This window comes from Panthera pardus, unplaced genomic scaffold (genome assembly GCF_024362965.1).
Source record: "Panthera pardus isolate Hobbes unplaced genomic scaffold, ASM2436296v1 HiC_scaffold_20, whole genome shotgun sequence".
Classification (NCBI taxonomy): Eukaryota; Metazoa; Chordata; class Mammalia; order Carnivora; family Felidae; genus Panthera; species Panthera pardus.
The window spans coordinates 45,862,018-45,875,034 of NW_026526766.1; the positions used below are offsets into that span (position 1 = coordinate 45,862,018).

Sequence of the window (13,017 nt, forward strand, 5' to 3'; positions counted from 1 at the left end):
CGGGAGTGGTCAGTCGGTGTCGAACAATGAAGACCATGAGTCTGGATTCTGAATCTCGGTGTATTGGACATTGGCTGGGGTGGGAGAGGTTAAAGATGGCCTTGGCCTGCATCAAGCCAAACTGGGGGTTGGCAGTGTCTCATCCCTTCAAAAGCCTCCCCTCAAATTTAAGATGAGTATAGTATGCACATCAGAAAGGTCATCCGGTAGTCGGTTACTCTGTTTATTTCCTTTTTGTTACCTCGGAGTCTTGCGTCAACCTCATCCCTACTTAGTCCTTCAGGAATTCAGGGACAGGAGCACACCCCCGATCGGGTCGCGGGAGTAGGAAGAGCAAGGCTCGGCAGCCGGGTGTTAGCAGTTGGGCAGAATGTCTGTGAACAGCCAGTTTCCTCCAGAGGAGTCTCCCTCCCGCGAGAACTTCTGGAACAGCGACCAGCCTGATTTTACAGAGGAGGCCGAGGTTGCAGCTACCAGTGGGCAGAGCAGGGAGTGGCGCTCTTCCTCGTAGGGATCTTGCGAAAGGTAACAGATCTGATTAAAGGGCAAAGGCACAGAATCTGGGGCAGTGCAACGGCTCAACTAACGGTCTCCATTATTATTATCATAACTGTGAACCCCTTACTTAGAACTGGGGTGAGAAAGAAACCGCGGAGAACCGGAAAGGTCTGCCAAAAGGACCGGACGCGAGAACCTCCAATTGAGGAGGGGGGTGGCGGGGGCGATTCCCACACCAGCAGCCAATCCAGCTGTCCCGGGGAGGAAGAGGAGGAGCCAGGGCCTCTCCCGGGACTCCGCACTGCTCCGCGCGGTGCCACCGCTACAACTCGCTCGGCTCCCGGACTCAGCGCGTCCGCCACCGCAGCCGCTTCCCCGCGCAGATATGGCCTCAGGTGCCACCCCCGCGGCGGTGAAGGTGAGATGAGCCGTCTCGGCGGCTGCAGTCCGCCCTGCTCCCGCTGGGTGGGTGGGGGACCGCGCCTTCGGGCCACGCGCCGGGCCTGTGCGCCCCAGCCACGGCCGGCAGGGTCTGGGGCCCGGCCCCGGGGGCGCTGGCCCAGCGGCGCGGGTTGGGGGAGAGAGAATGCTTGCAGTCTCGCTCCTCTCCCCCCACACCTTGGGCTCAGAGGCACCTGCGCCGCGCCAGGAGTGGGCAAGTGGAGAAGGGCGGTGGGTGGAGGCTGCGCTTGCTCCCCACACTCCCCCCCCCCCCAACGCTTCCCCAGCTCCACTCCTTTCCGGCGGGCAGCTGCTGGACTAGCAGTGTGGGCGCCCGCAACTGCTGAGACCCGCCCCCGGTGCCGGCAGTACTCACGCTTCCGCTCCAACTCGGCTCGCTGCCCGCGGCCCACGTGGGAGAACTGGGTGCTTGAACTTGTGCGAGCTTCCGGTTTTTTTCTTATGCTTTCAAACGTAGGGCTTTTCTGTCCTGAAGTTTTCCCTGCAGCGCAATGCTTGGGGAATTCTGAGACTTTTTGACCTCACCGAAATGGAGTACCGGGCCGCTCCCTGTTTGGAGGCCTCTGGCTTTAAGCTGCTTTGTTTGCAACCTTGAAACAGTTAGAGATCGGTTTTCTTGTACCCTCGGACCTCACAGGTCTCCATACAAGGGATCTTTGTTCGGTGGAAGCTTTGGCCAGGGGAGGGCCCGAGTTCTGAAGGGTGCCTCGAGCTTCCCTGGGGCTTTTTAAACACATCCTGGTTGTAGTCTCGGGAGAAGAGTGTAGAATTACAGAGCAATGGAAATATTGATGATGAAACTTCAGATCTCTTCTAGGTTGTTTATGATTGGCTGAGAACTCAGTAAATTTGTTTGATTTTAGAAATTCTTGGCGGATGGGATAGGAAGGTCTGGGATAGATCCCTCTTCGGTTATCTCCTGATTCCCGCCTTTGTGTTCAGTTCTTTTGGGAGAAGGCAAATCTCTGCGGTGTGTATTCAGCCAGAGTGATGAGTTTATTAGCCCTTGCAGCTCTTAATGAGACACTTAGAATGAGAAGGGGTAGGGTAGAGAGTGTTGCATTCATACTCAGACATGAAACTCAGCTTTGACATTTTGAAAAGAATCTTGCGCTTAACAAACATTTGTAGAAGGCCTCTCCCTTGTCAGTAGCAGAGGACAAGCAGAAAATGTTTACCACGCTTATGAGCAAAGTAGGTGAGTTCTTTAGGTGTCCGTCTTTTAAGTGGGGATTTTCCTGCAGGGTTTGCTGGGATGGTGACAATTAATCTGTCTAGCACATGGTTGAAACTTATTAGATGTTAGTGCTTATTAGTGCGGGAGCTGAAATAAATTTTACAAGTCTTTTCTCCAACAGTTATTTTGCTAGGTCTTATTAGATGACAGCTTTCAGTGGCTAAGCAGCGGAAGTGATCACCTTTCCCTTATAGGAGTACACTTAAAGTGACATTAGGAGCAGAGAGGGATGGTTATGGAAACAGCCTCCCTTCAGTCTTGTTTGACATTCTCCAGTCACACAATCCCTGTGAAATTAGTGCAGTACACTTAAGTGCAGAACGGGCATTGACTAGAGCCCTGATGTAAATACTGAATGACGTATATCTTTGGTCTTGGCGAGCTGCTGAATATAAAATTAAGAGGGACAAATAGTGCTAGGCCTGCTGGCTGATTGCTCTTTGAGCTTAGAAGGGTGACTGCTGTACTTTGAGAAACCATGATGGCAACGCCAAATCCCTCAGACTGCTGAGGCTACGTCCTATGCAGGAGACACAAGGTGCCAGCGCGCAGAGCAAAATGGGCTCCTAAAAACCATACCCTGTCTCCAGATTGTGAAATGTAGAGCTGGAACATTTCTTAAGACCACATAGCCACACAGACCCTTTTTGTGGACATAAAGCTGAGGCCTGGAAAGGTCGACTAAGGTGTCCAGGACTATACAGCTGGACCTAGATAGTGATAGAATTGGGCCCAGAGCCTGGTGTGCCCCCAGCTGGATGTGAGGCAGTTCCGAAATACGACATGTCCTGTTTTATTGTGTGAGTAGAGAGATTATGCAGCCTGCACCCCTCTCCCCATGCCCACTGGCTACTCTCCCATGTTATTAAGGATAGCTGTTGTCTGGGAGGACCTCAGGGAGACATCATCCTCCAACATCAGTCACGGGCAGGTGATACGTATGACCATGCAGAGGGCTAAACTGGTTTTTGGCACCCGGACAGAACATTCTAAAGGGCTCTTTCAGCTGGCTATGGTTCCCCCAGGCAGCTGCTCTGGGGGATTAAAAATAAGCCTTATTAATCACGGTTGTTATCACAAGGAGGAAATACGGTTCCATCATAAGTGTGCAGTGAGCTGTCAACAAAATGGTATGGAGAGAGACAGGCAAGTCACGGAGTCTAGACTGTGATGAATGGGCCTTTTGAGCTCTCCTTGTGGCTGCCTGAGTGTGGCTGGCAGAGGCCTTCAGACTGAGAGTCCTTGAGCGACTCTCCGAAACCAGGCCTCAACTGGAAGCTGGAGGCCAGGGAGGCTTCATTTTTTGCCTGGGGTCACAGTGGCATTTTGGACAGGACGCTTCCTCCTTTTGTAGGGCTGCCCTGAGCATTGCCAGGCATATAGTGCATCCTGGACGCCTCCCCACAAAATGCCCGTGGCACTCCTGCCCCCTTGTTGTGGCAGCCAGAAGTGTCCCCATGGGTTTCCCGACACTCCCAGGAGAGCCAGTACACGCTGGGTTGAGGGACCTGGGCCAGATCCCTGAGACAGAGACTACCTGGTGAGGAGATGCGGGAGCAGCCCAGTTTGCATTCCGACCAGCAGAGAAAGACCAAGCAATAGGGGGCTTTTTGTTGTTGCTTCGAGGGATGTTCATTTTTGTTTTGTTGTTGCTGGAAGTGGGAAGATATACAGAAACGGTGACAGATATTAATGCATTATTTCACTTGATTCTCATCATTCTATAAATTAAGGATCTCCTTTTCAGTACCGATGAGCAAACAGGTGATATAAATTTTTGTGTCCAATGGACTCTAATCCCTAATTGTGATTGTGATCATGGTATTCTATTTTTTTAATTTTTTTTTAATGTTTATTTATTTTTGAGAGAGAGAAAGCGTGAGCAGGGGAGGGGCAGAGAGAGAGAGAGAGAGAGAGAGGGAGACACAGAATCTAAAGCAGGCTCCAGGCTCTGAGCTGTCAGCACAGAGCCCAGCGCGGGCCTCGAACCCTTGAACTGCGAGATCATGACCTGAGCCTAAGTCAGGACGCTTACCGACTGAACCACCCAGGTGCCCCATGATCATGGTATTCTAGTCTGTGCCTCAGAAACATCTAAAGCAATCGTTTCCAAAGTGTATGATGCATCTGCACCCACCTTGGGGATTTGTTAGAAAGGCACGTTATCAGGCCTACCCCAGGCCTGCGGAATCAGAACCTCTGGGGGTTGGGGGTGTCCAGCAATCTGGGTTTTCAACAGCCTCAGTGTATTCAGAAGCCCACTAGAGTGTGATAGCTGCTGACCCAGGGAGCTTTGAAAAGGCCAGGTTTCTGCACTCAGAACAAGCTCTTCAGATGCTTCTTGGTGTTCTAGTTTCCCATGGCTGCTATAACCGTTACCACAGACTGGATGGCTTAAAACAATGCAGATGTATTTTCTCGCAGTTCTGGAGGTTAGAAGTGCAAGAATGAGTCCTAACTGGGCTAAAATGGGAGTGTCAGTAGAGTGACTCCTCTTGGAAGAGCCAAGGGAGAGTCCCGGTCCCTTGCTTTTCCAGCATCTAGAGATCACCAGTGTTCCTTGGCTCATGGCCCCGGATCACGTCACCTTCTTTCCCATTTGACCGTCTTATAAGGACATTTAGGGCCTACCCAGATAATCCAGGATAATCTCCCTGTCTCGAGATTTGTAACTTAATCCAGTAAGGTAACATTCACAGGTTCTGGGGCTTAGGACACAGACAGGATCTCTTTCAGGAGCATTATTTATTTAGCCTCAGCTAGTCCAGATTTTGGCAATTCGTGGTCTGGGCCATAGGGTGGGGGTGCTCATTTCTGGCTGCACATTAGAACTACCTGAGGAGCTTTAAGAACACAAACCTTGCCTTGCCCGGTTAATCAGAGTCTCTGGAATCTTGGACCTGAGCTTCAGTATTGAAAGTTCCCCACAGGATTCTCGTATCCCGGAGCTGACCCAGGGGGAACACCGGGAACATTCCTGCTGCTGTGCCACAAGGGAAGGAAAGCTCTACAGAATACAATTAGCATTGAGGAAAATCCTTCTCAAAAAAGAAAAAAAAGTTGGCCATTTCAGTAAAAGGCGAAAGATTTATGCGATCTGAAGAGAAACCAGAGTATAAAAAGGCCATTTCAGGAGGTGAATTATATCTTCAAGGGGGGTGTCTACCCATTAGAATAAACATCCTGACTTTGCAAGAGGTGGTTGGTTAAGTAAAGCTACAGATGTTCTGAGCCCCAAGGTTATCTCTGATCAGAATATCACATGACCAGATTAGTTTCCCAGTGCCGCCATAGCAAAGTACCGCAAACTGTTACTTAGGCAACAGACATTTATTCTTTGTCTGGAGGCTGGGAGGCCAAGATCCAGGTGTCAGCACGGTTGGTTGCTTCTGAGGCCTCTCCTTGGCTTGCAGTCAGCCAGCTTCCTGTGCCTCACATGGTCTTCCCTCTGTGTGTTTGTGTTCCTAATCTTGTTTTATAGGGATACCAGTCATATTGGATTAGGGCCCTTCCTGTGACTTCATTTAACTTTAATTACCTCAACAAAGATCCTATTTCCGAAAAGAGTTGCATTCTGAGATATTAGATATTAGTGCTTCAAAATACGGATTTGGGGGGAACCAGTTCAGCCAATAACCATCACCTACAAGGGTGGCTTACGGAGAAGGGCATCTTGTCCGAGATGGAGCCACCAGCTATCTGGACCGTATTGCAGGTTTTCAACAGGCCACCCAGACTGAGACATTTGGCCACTCTGTCCCCATACAGCTGGGCTTCTGGGATTTTGCAAGGCCCTGGGAGGCTCAAAGCCAGGTTGGCTCAATTAAGGGAGAACTTTTGTCTCTTGTGCTTGCCAAATAGGTCAACGGCAGCCGGGGCTGCAGGACTGAAATGCTCAGATAAGGGATTGCTGCCAGCTTGAGCTCTGGCCTTCTTGCCTCCTTGTGAGCTTGAAGCGCTCAGAGGAAGCCCACCTCTCTGGCATGAGCTAGTCTCAACTGCTTGGGGTTACGGTGTTTTGAGAATGCCGTCGTGGAGTGCTAGGTTCCTTCAGGTAGTGTATCTGGGCCTCAGAGTGATGGTGAGTGGTTCTTGAAACCAAGTGGGATATGTGAAATCTCCTAGGTCTAGGTACCAGGGGAAAAGGACGCAGGATAGGGGGTTAGTGTGAGCCCTTTTAGCATTGCTGGAAATAACCATTGTGGCCAGGTAAGCCAACATTTAGATAAAATGCTTTTGCACTCTCAGGAAGTCAAACTCTCTTCTCTTTTGAAGGAAGTTGACTCGGTGGTCTGTCAGTGGGAAAGTATGGAATGAACCCAGTAGCTGTTATAATTTGGCAGTGACCATGATTGACCAGGTTGGGGGGGGTCTCTATTTTAGAACTTTATCTGGTGTAAAGTGACCTAGGAATTCCATCCTTGTCTCCAAACATATTTATTTCTAGCAGTCTAGGGTTTCCTGGATGGAGGGCTGATGCTTCTGACCCAGAAGGCCTGGTAAGGTCCTGTCGTTGCTTCCTGAGTGTGGATGAAGTCACTGATGGAGAGTCCCCTCCCTTCTTAGGTGTTTGCGTAGATGCCAGAGTCATTATTTCTGTTCGCTCTGTGACCCCGGTCCAGGATCTGACCTCTCTGGACATCAGTTTCCTTAATACACGGAGACAGAAAAACTTTCCCAGTACGGTACGATGCTGTAAAGGACTCCAGGGGATATTGGAAGGTAGTAGTACATCGTTGTAGTTGAGCGTGAAAGACCTAGGTTCCTATTCCAGCTTTGCTCCTTACTTCTTGGACAAGTTTCTTAATCTGATGCTTTTTTTTTTTTGTCTTTGGTAAAGTGACTGTGACACTGTGGGGCCTGTCTTGCAGGGTGGTTGTGAAGATCAGTTGAGGTAAGGCATCTGAAGCACTCAGCCTAGTGCCTGTGACTTGTAAGTACTCAGACACAATTACTTCATCACTAAGGCATTACCAAGGCAAGTACTAGATGGACTGTTGAATTGAGAGGCTCCACGTGACACCCTATTAGGTAGGCCATGGGTGCTTGAGAGAGTTCCCTCCTAGTTGTACTTTGCTGTGGAGCCAGCAGGTGGCAACATTGCCCCATTCTGGCACTGCTGGCCTCCCTCCACAGCAGAAAAATGGTTAGAGGTCTATTTCCCCGATATGGCAGTATGCAGTTTGCTACATGTGTTCTGTATCCCTTTTGAGATGTGGTTTTCCATGAACAATTGGAGCCGGTTAGATGACTGGATGTGTTCACCTATAGATAATTCCAGTGCCCGAGACCCTGTTCCAACCTTCTGGGGAGCGGTAGCAGCTCTTGCTTTCATGCCCAGTGAAACTACGTGTTCTTCTCTGAGGGCTGAGTTACCAGCTACCTAATGCAGTCATGCAGCCAGGGTGCTGCGGACTGAAGCTTGGGGCTGCTGATAGCGGGCCCAGGGGCTCCAGACTGCAGCAGGATCCCTGGTTGGCATTTCTTCATCGCTGCTGCGAGGCTGGGCTAGCTTCCCCCAAACCGAGGTGGTTTCACAACAAAGTCTGTGTTGTCTTGTATGTACAAGTCTGAGAATCCAGTATTGAATCCGGATGTGAGATGCCCTGGCCCAGCGAAAGGAAGGGTTAGGATTATATAAAACCAAATTAAAAAAAATTTTTTTCTATCAAAATTGTCATGGTTTAAATGTACTGACTTAAATGAACATTTCTGTTGATTTCAAAACCGCAGTGTGGGTTTTGTCTTACGTGGTAGCAAGATACGAGAGAAATGTGGGGTCCGCATCGAATGTGTAACCTGCTGTGGTTTTAACATACCACAAGGTGGCACCAACTTCAAAAACTGGTTTAGCCACTTGAGGACGTTGGGGGGATATTTTTAAAGGTCTGAATCCTGTAACTAGCAGTTCTTCAGTAAAATCTCACTAAATTACCTGTGTTGTTTTATTCTGTTTGGTTTTCCTTCCAGAAAACCGCGGGCCAGAGAGGTGGCCATTTTCCCACATATTAAATAGAAGTCAACTTGTGTCACTTGATCTGAAAATCACTCAGATGTTCAGTTAATTCTTAACTCTGGAATTTTTTCTCAAGGAGCTGCTTTCTTTCATTTAGTAGAAATTTTACTCCAGTGACAATAGATTTAAAGCTTTTTGTTGAAAAAAAGGAAAACGTGCAGGTCACTTTCCATTCAGTTTCTAGTAAAGTGTCCTCTCTTTTAACCTGTCATCAGTAATTTAAATCCTGTTTCTCTTTGAGGAACTGTCAGTCCAGGGAACCTGAATGATTTCAGTCATTGAAGTTTTAGTTAACTGTTCAGTTAATATTTAGTTGTCTTTGTAATTATTCTTGTTTGTGTTTCTTAGTCATCAAATTAACTCTGGAATTGCAGTATCAGGTTCCTGTAACTCCGATTAGCACCTGGAGACAAGGACTAATAAGTTCATCTCTGGAAAATGCAATACAACACTTGAACTTAAAAAATTTAGAACTTGTTGGGGTGCCTGGGTGGCCCAGTCAGTTAAGCGTCTGACTTCAGCTCAGGTCATGATCTCACAGTTTACAAGTTCGAGCCCCTCATCAGGCTCTGTGCTGACAGCTCAGAGACTGGAGCCTCCTTTGGATTCTGTATCTCCCTCTTTCTGTCCCTCCCCCTCTCTTTCTCTCTCAAAAATAAATAAACATTAAAAAAATTTTAGGGGCTCCTGGGTGGCTCAGTCAGTTAAGCGTCCAACTTCTGCTCAGGTCATGATCTCGCCAGTATTGAGTTTGAGCCCCGCATTGGGCTCTATGCTAACAGTTCGGGGCCTGAAGCCTCCTTCGGATTCTGTGTCTCCCCCTCTCTCTGCCCCTCCCATGTTCATGCTCTGTCTCTCTCTCTCTCTCTCTCAATAATAAATAAACGTTAAAAAAACTTTAAAAATTTTTTTTTAATTTAGAACTTGCATTACTTATTTATATTTACATATATATGAAGGATAGTTTGATTTTATAAATATACATGAAGCTAACTTTTTATGCTTTTTCAGACTCTTCTATCATGATCTCTTACAGCTCTGTGATTTCAGTGGCCTAGGAAAGAAAATCTTTCTTGTTTCTTTATCAAATGGCATAATGAAGAGAAATCATTACTGGATGGGGATACAGAATATTTTCTGTCCTGGCCGTCTTTTGAGCATTTCTTACTCCATAACCCATTTAGTAGAGAAAACAAGATTGGTTAGAACCACATGCCTCATTTTTAGGTTTGCTTTTCTAACTTAAGCTAGTTAAAGTATTTTTCTATGCTACCTTTGTTATTTCCATAGTCAGAAACAAATGTCATATAGTCCAAAATATGTCCCATGCATTGGTTATTTCTGGAATATAGAAGGCTCTCAAATGTGTATTGAATGAGTGATTGTTTTTCTGTGATGTTCAGTTGTTTTTTTTTTTTAATTTTTTTTTTCAACGTTTATTTATTTTTGAGACAGAAAGAGACAGAGCATGAACGCGGGAGGGGCAGAGACAGGGAGACACAGAATCTGAAACAGGCTCCAGGGTCTGAGCTGTCAGCACAGAGCCCGACGTGGGGCTCGAACTCACGGACTGCGAGATCATGACCTGGGCCGAAGTCGGACGCTCAACCGACTGGACTGAGCCACCCAGGCGCCCCTGTGATGTTCAGTTTTTTAAAAATAACTAGGACTTAGCAGGAATGGTGAAGAGCATATATGTATGAATAAATGAACTTGCATGAAATAATGGTCTTGTTTACAATGAAAAATGACCAAATATATTGTTTTCTTATTGTCTCCTTTAGATTGGAATAATTGGTGGAACAGGCCTGGATGATCCTGAGATCTTGGAAGGACGAACAGAAAAATACGTGGATACTCCATTTGGCAAGGTTCATATCCAGTTAGCAGAGACATACCAGCCTCTTCCTTTCTTCTTGCTGGCTAGGTTTTTAAGTTAAAAAGAACTTTTTTTAAATTGCTTTTGTCGTGGCAGCACAGGGCTCTCTGCCCCCGGCTGAGAGGGGCCAGTATTCCTGTCACTGGGCTCTGCCAGCTGAGACCGTGTCCCTAAGAGTGCCTTGGACTTCACACGATTGAGAACATGGCTTTTGAACGTGCACACACAACTTCTCAATTTTTATCTCTAGAAGCCAGACACTCATTTCAGAGACCGCAACTGCACTTCTTCAGATCTCTGCATTCAAATCAGCTTCTAATTGGGGCCTGTGTGTCTTCCATACTAATTTTGGAGACAGACTGATGACACACAGTAGCAAATAATGCAAAGTGGCCTCTTCTCAGTAAGCCCTGGCCCAAAGGGGGGATTTCCTGAGGATGCAGAACACAATAGCATAACTAAACTGGAAATAAAACACTCCTTTTCTGTTGCATGGAGGCTATTTGTTCTTCCAGCTCTTGTGTCAGCCAGCTAGGATGAGGTGTCTGCCTTCTAATTCCATAGTGTTGCTTCCAAACTCGATGGTTCTCCTGGTCCTGTAAGATCCCTGCATCTGGCAGTCTCAACCCAGTCCTCCTTTTCATCCAAGGCTATAGATTGACCTTGTGTTCTCTAAGTCCTGCTTTCGCCTTGGCTCACTTCACGGTCTCCTGTTTTCTTAACCCTCCCCACCCCCCCGCCCCCTTCAAGTTGTCGGGACCTTCCTCTCCATTATCTCAGGTCGTCCCATGACCATCTAAGACCTGGTTAACATGGCAAACTGTTCCAGTGCGGAGTCCTTAAATTCTGTGACAGTGAACTCCTTTCTGCACCTGGTCTTGTACCCGCCCAATACCCTTGACACATCTCTCTTTGATCAGTGTTAGTGACATCAGAATCCCCGGGGCGCTTGGCTACAAATAGTTCTTGCTAAGTGTGGTCTACCCCATGCACCCAGGGCAGCTCTCCAGGTCCTGTGACTTTCTGTGCTTGTAGAAGCCTCAGTATTAGTGACTAAGTTAATCAAATATAGACTTGTACTTCTTTAAAAGCATATCTTCCAAGTTCTCATGAATCCTTTTGTGGTTGAACAATGGAAGTGGCAGTTTTTAAATTGTTTATATATGAGTGTATCCACGTCACTGGGTTGTAACCATTTTTCATTATGTTCAGCCTTCTGATGCCTTAATTTTGGGGAAGATAAAGAATGTTGACTGCGTCCTCCTCGCAAGGTAAGATATTCTAAGCTTTTTGAATGTTGGTACCAAAGGAAGATTTAAATTTGACCTGAATTCTGGAGAGAGTAATGACACAGGAATGAGTTTTTATGTGCTGGTGGAGCCAGAGCTTCTCGGCCACCTTTATTTACTACTTATGGTTTTGGGGTAAATTATCTGGAGATAATCTGGACTCTGGAGAACAGAGATCTCACCCCACCCCCCTTAGACTAGACAAGTGGTTAGAGTAGTTAATGAGCAGTACAGCAAGTCCGACAAAAATTGAAGCTTCTGGTTTCAGTTCTAACTTCAAGAGGAGAGAGGCTTTCTCATGTCCGTTGTTTTTCTTCTTTTTTAAAAAATTTATTTTAGAGAGTAAGAGTGTATTTGTAAGCAGGGGAAAGGGGCGGGGGGGGGGGGGGAGAGAGAGAGAGAGAGAGAGAGAGAGAGAGAATATCTCAAGCAGGCTCCATGCTCAGCTTTGAGCCTGAGGCAGGACTTGATCCCACAACCCTGGGATCATGACCTGAGCTGAAATCAAAAGAGTTAGTCGCTCAACTGACTGAGCCACCCAGGCACCCCCATTGTTTTTCTTCTAATAAGGCAGACTGCTTCATTCACGACCCCTGGTGCAGTAACAGTTCTAGGTTTGCAGGGAATGGGTTCCCTTTGGTATCCACACTCTGTTTTCTTGACCAGGCTAGGACTATTCCATTATTACAGAGGGAGCAAATCATTTTTATCACAAGGTTGGAAATTAGACTACATAGATTAGTTTTCTGTTGCTGTAGAACAAATTAGCACAAATTTAGCAAATTAAAACAATACACACTTTCTGAGCCCCAGGAGTGTGGGTGCAGCTTAGCTACTCCTGTGTTCAGGGTCACACAAGGTCACACAAGGTACACTCAGGACTTGTTCTCATTTGGAGCTCCGGGTCCTCATTCAGGCTTAAGTGCTTGTTGGCAGAATTCAGTTCTGGGGGCGTAGGTCATAGGATAGCGGCCTGCTTCCTCAGGGCCAGAAGGAGGGGGTGCTCTAGTACATGCTGGCCAGGTGAAACCTAGTCAGGAGAGTGACCCCAACACCTCTGGTGTAGCCCATTGGCTGGAAGCAAATCTCACATCCACCTGCAGTGGAGGGAGGAGGGAATTAGATGGAGCGTGAAAACGGGGATCATCCTAGAGTCTGTTTGCCACACCCCTTTTTAAAAAAAAATATTTTTAATGTTTATTTATTTTTGAGAGAGAGACCTTGAGAGCCAGGGAGGGGCAGAGAGAGAGAGACAGACAGACAGACACAGAATCCAAAACAGGCTCCAGGCTCTGAGCTCTCAGCACACAGCCAGCCCAATGAGGGGCTCAAACTCCCGAACCGTGAGATCATGACGTGAGCTGAAGTCAGACGCCCAACTGATTGAGGCACCCAGGTGCCCCTGTCTGCCACACCACATTTTTAAAACAGAAGTGACTTTGCTGAATTCAGTAAAACTAAATTTAGGTTTAGATGGTTACATGGGTTGATTTCAGGCAAAATTCTTTGTTGGTCTGTGGTCATTGCGGGAGGATTGATTAATTTTTTCCAGGCTCTAAGAGAAAACAGCTAGTGGTGTGGCCCCATGGTGAGGCTTTTATACTACTGCCAATTGAACTGAATTGTGTTGGACTGT

General features: G+C 47.3%; 1 protein-coding gene across 2 annotated transcripts in view; it reads left to right on the forward strand.

Annotated features, from left to right (window-relative positions):
* Positions 1–465: 465 nt before the first annotated feature.
* The window catches only part of MTAP (methylthioadenosine phosphorylase), a 48,166-nt gene continuing 35,614 nt past the window's right edge, over positions 466–13,017 (forward strand). The window contains exons 1-3 of one of the 2 annotated variants that reach the window (XM_019430670.2): positions 466–916; positions 9,998–10,084; positions 11,305–11,363. In XM_019430670.2, coding sequence (XP_019286215.1) covers positions 884–916; positions 9,998–10,084; positions 11,305–11,363 — 179 coding nt within the window. In that variant the 5' untranslated portion in view covers positions 466–883. The remainder of the gene's footprint in view (positions 917–9,997; positions 10,085–11,304; positions 11,364–13,017) is intronic. The other variant, XM_019430669.2, reaches the window with a different exon arrangement.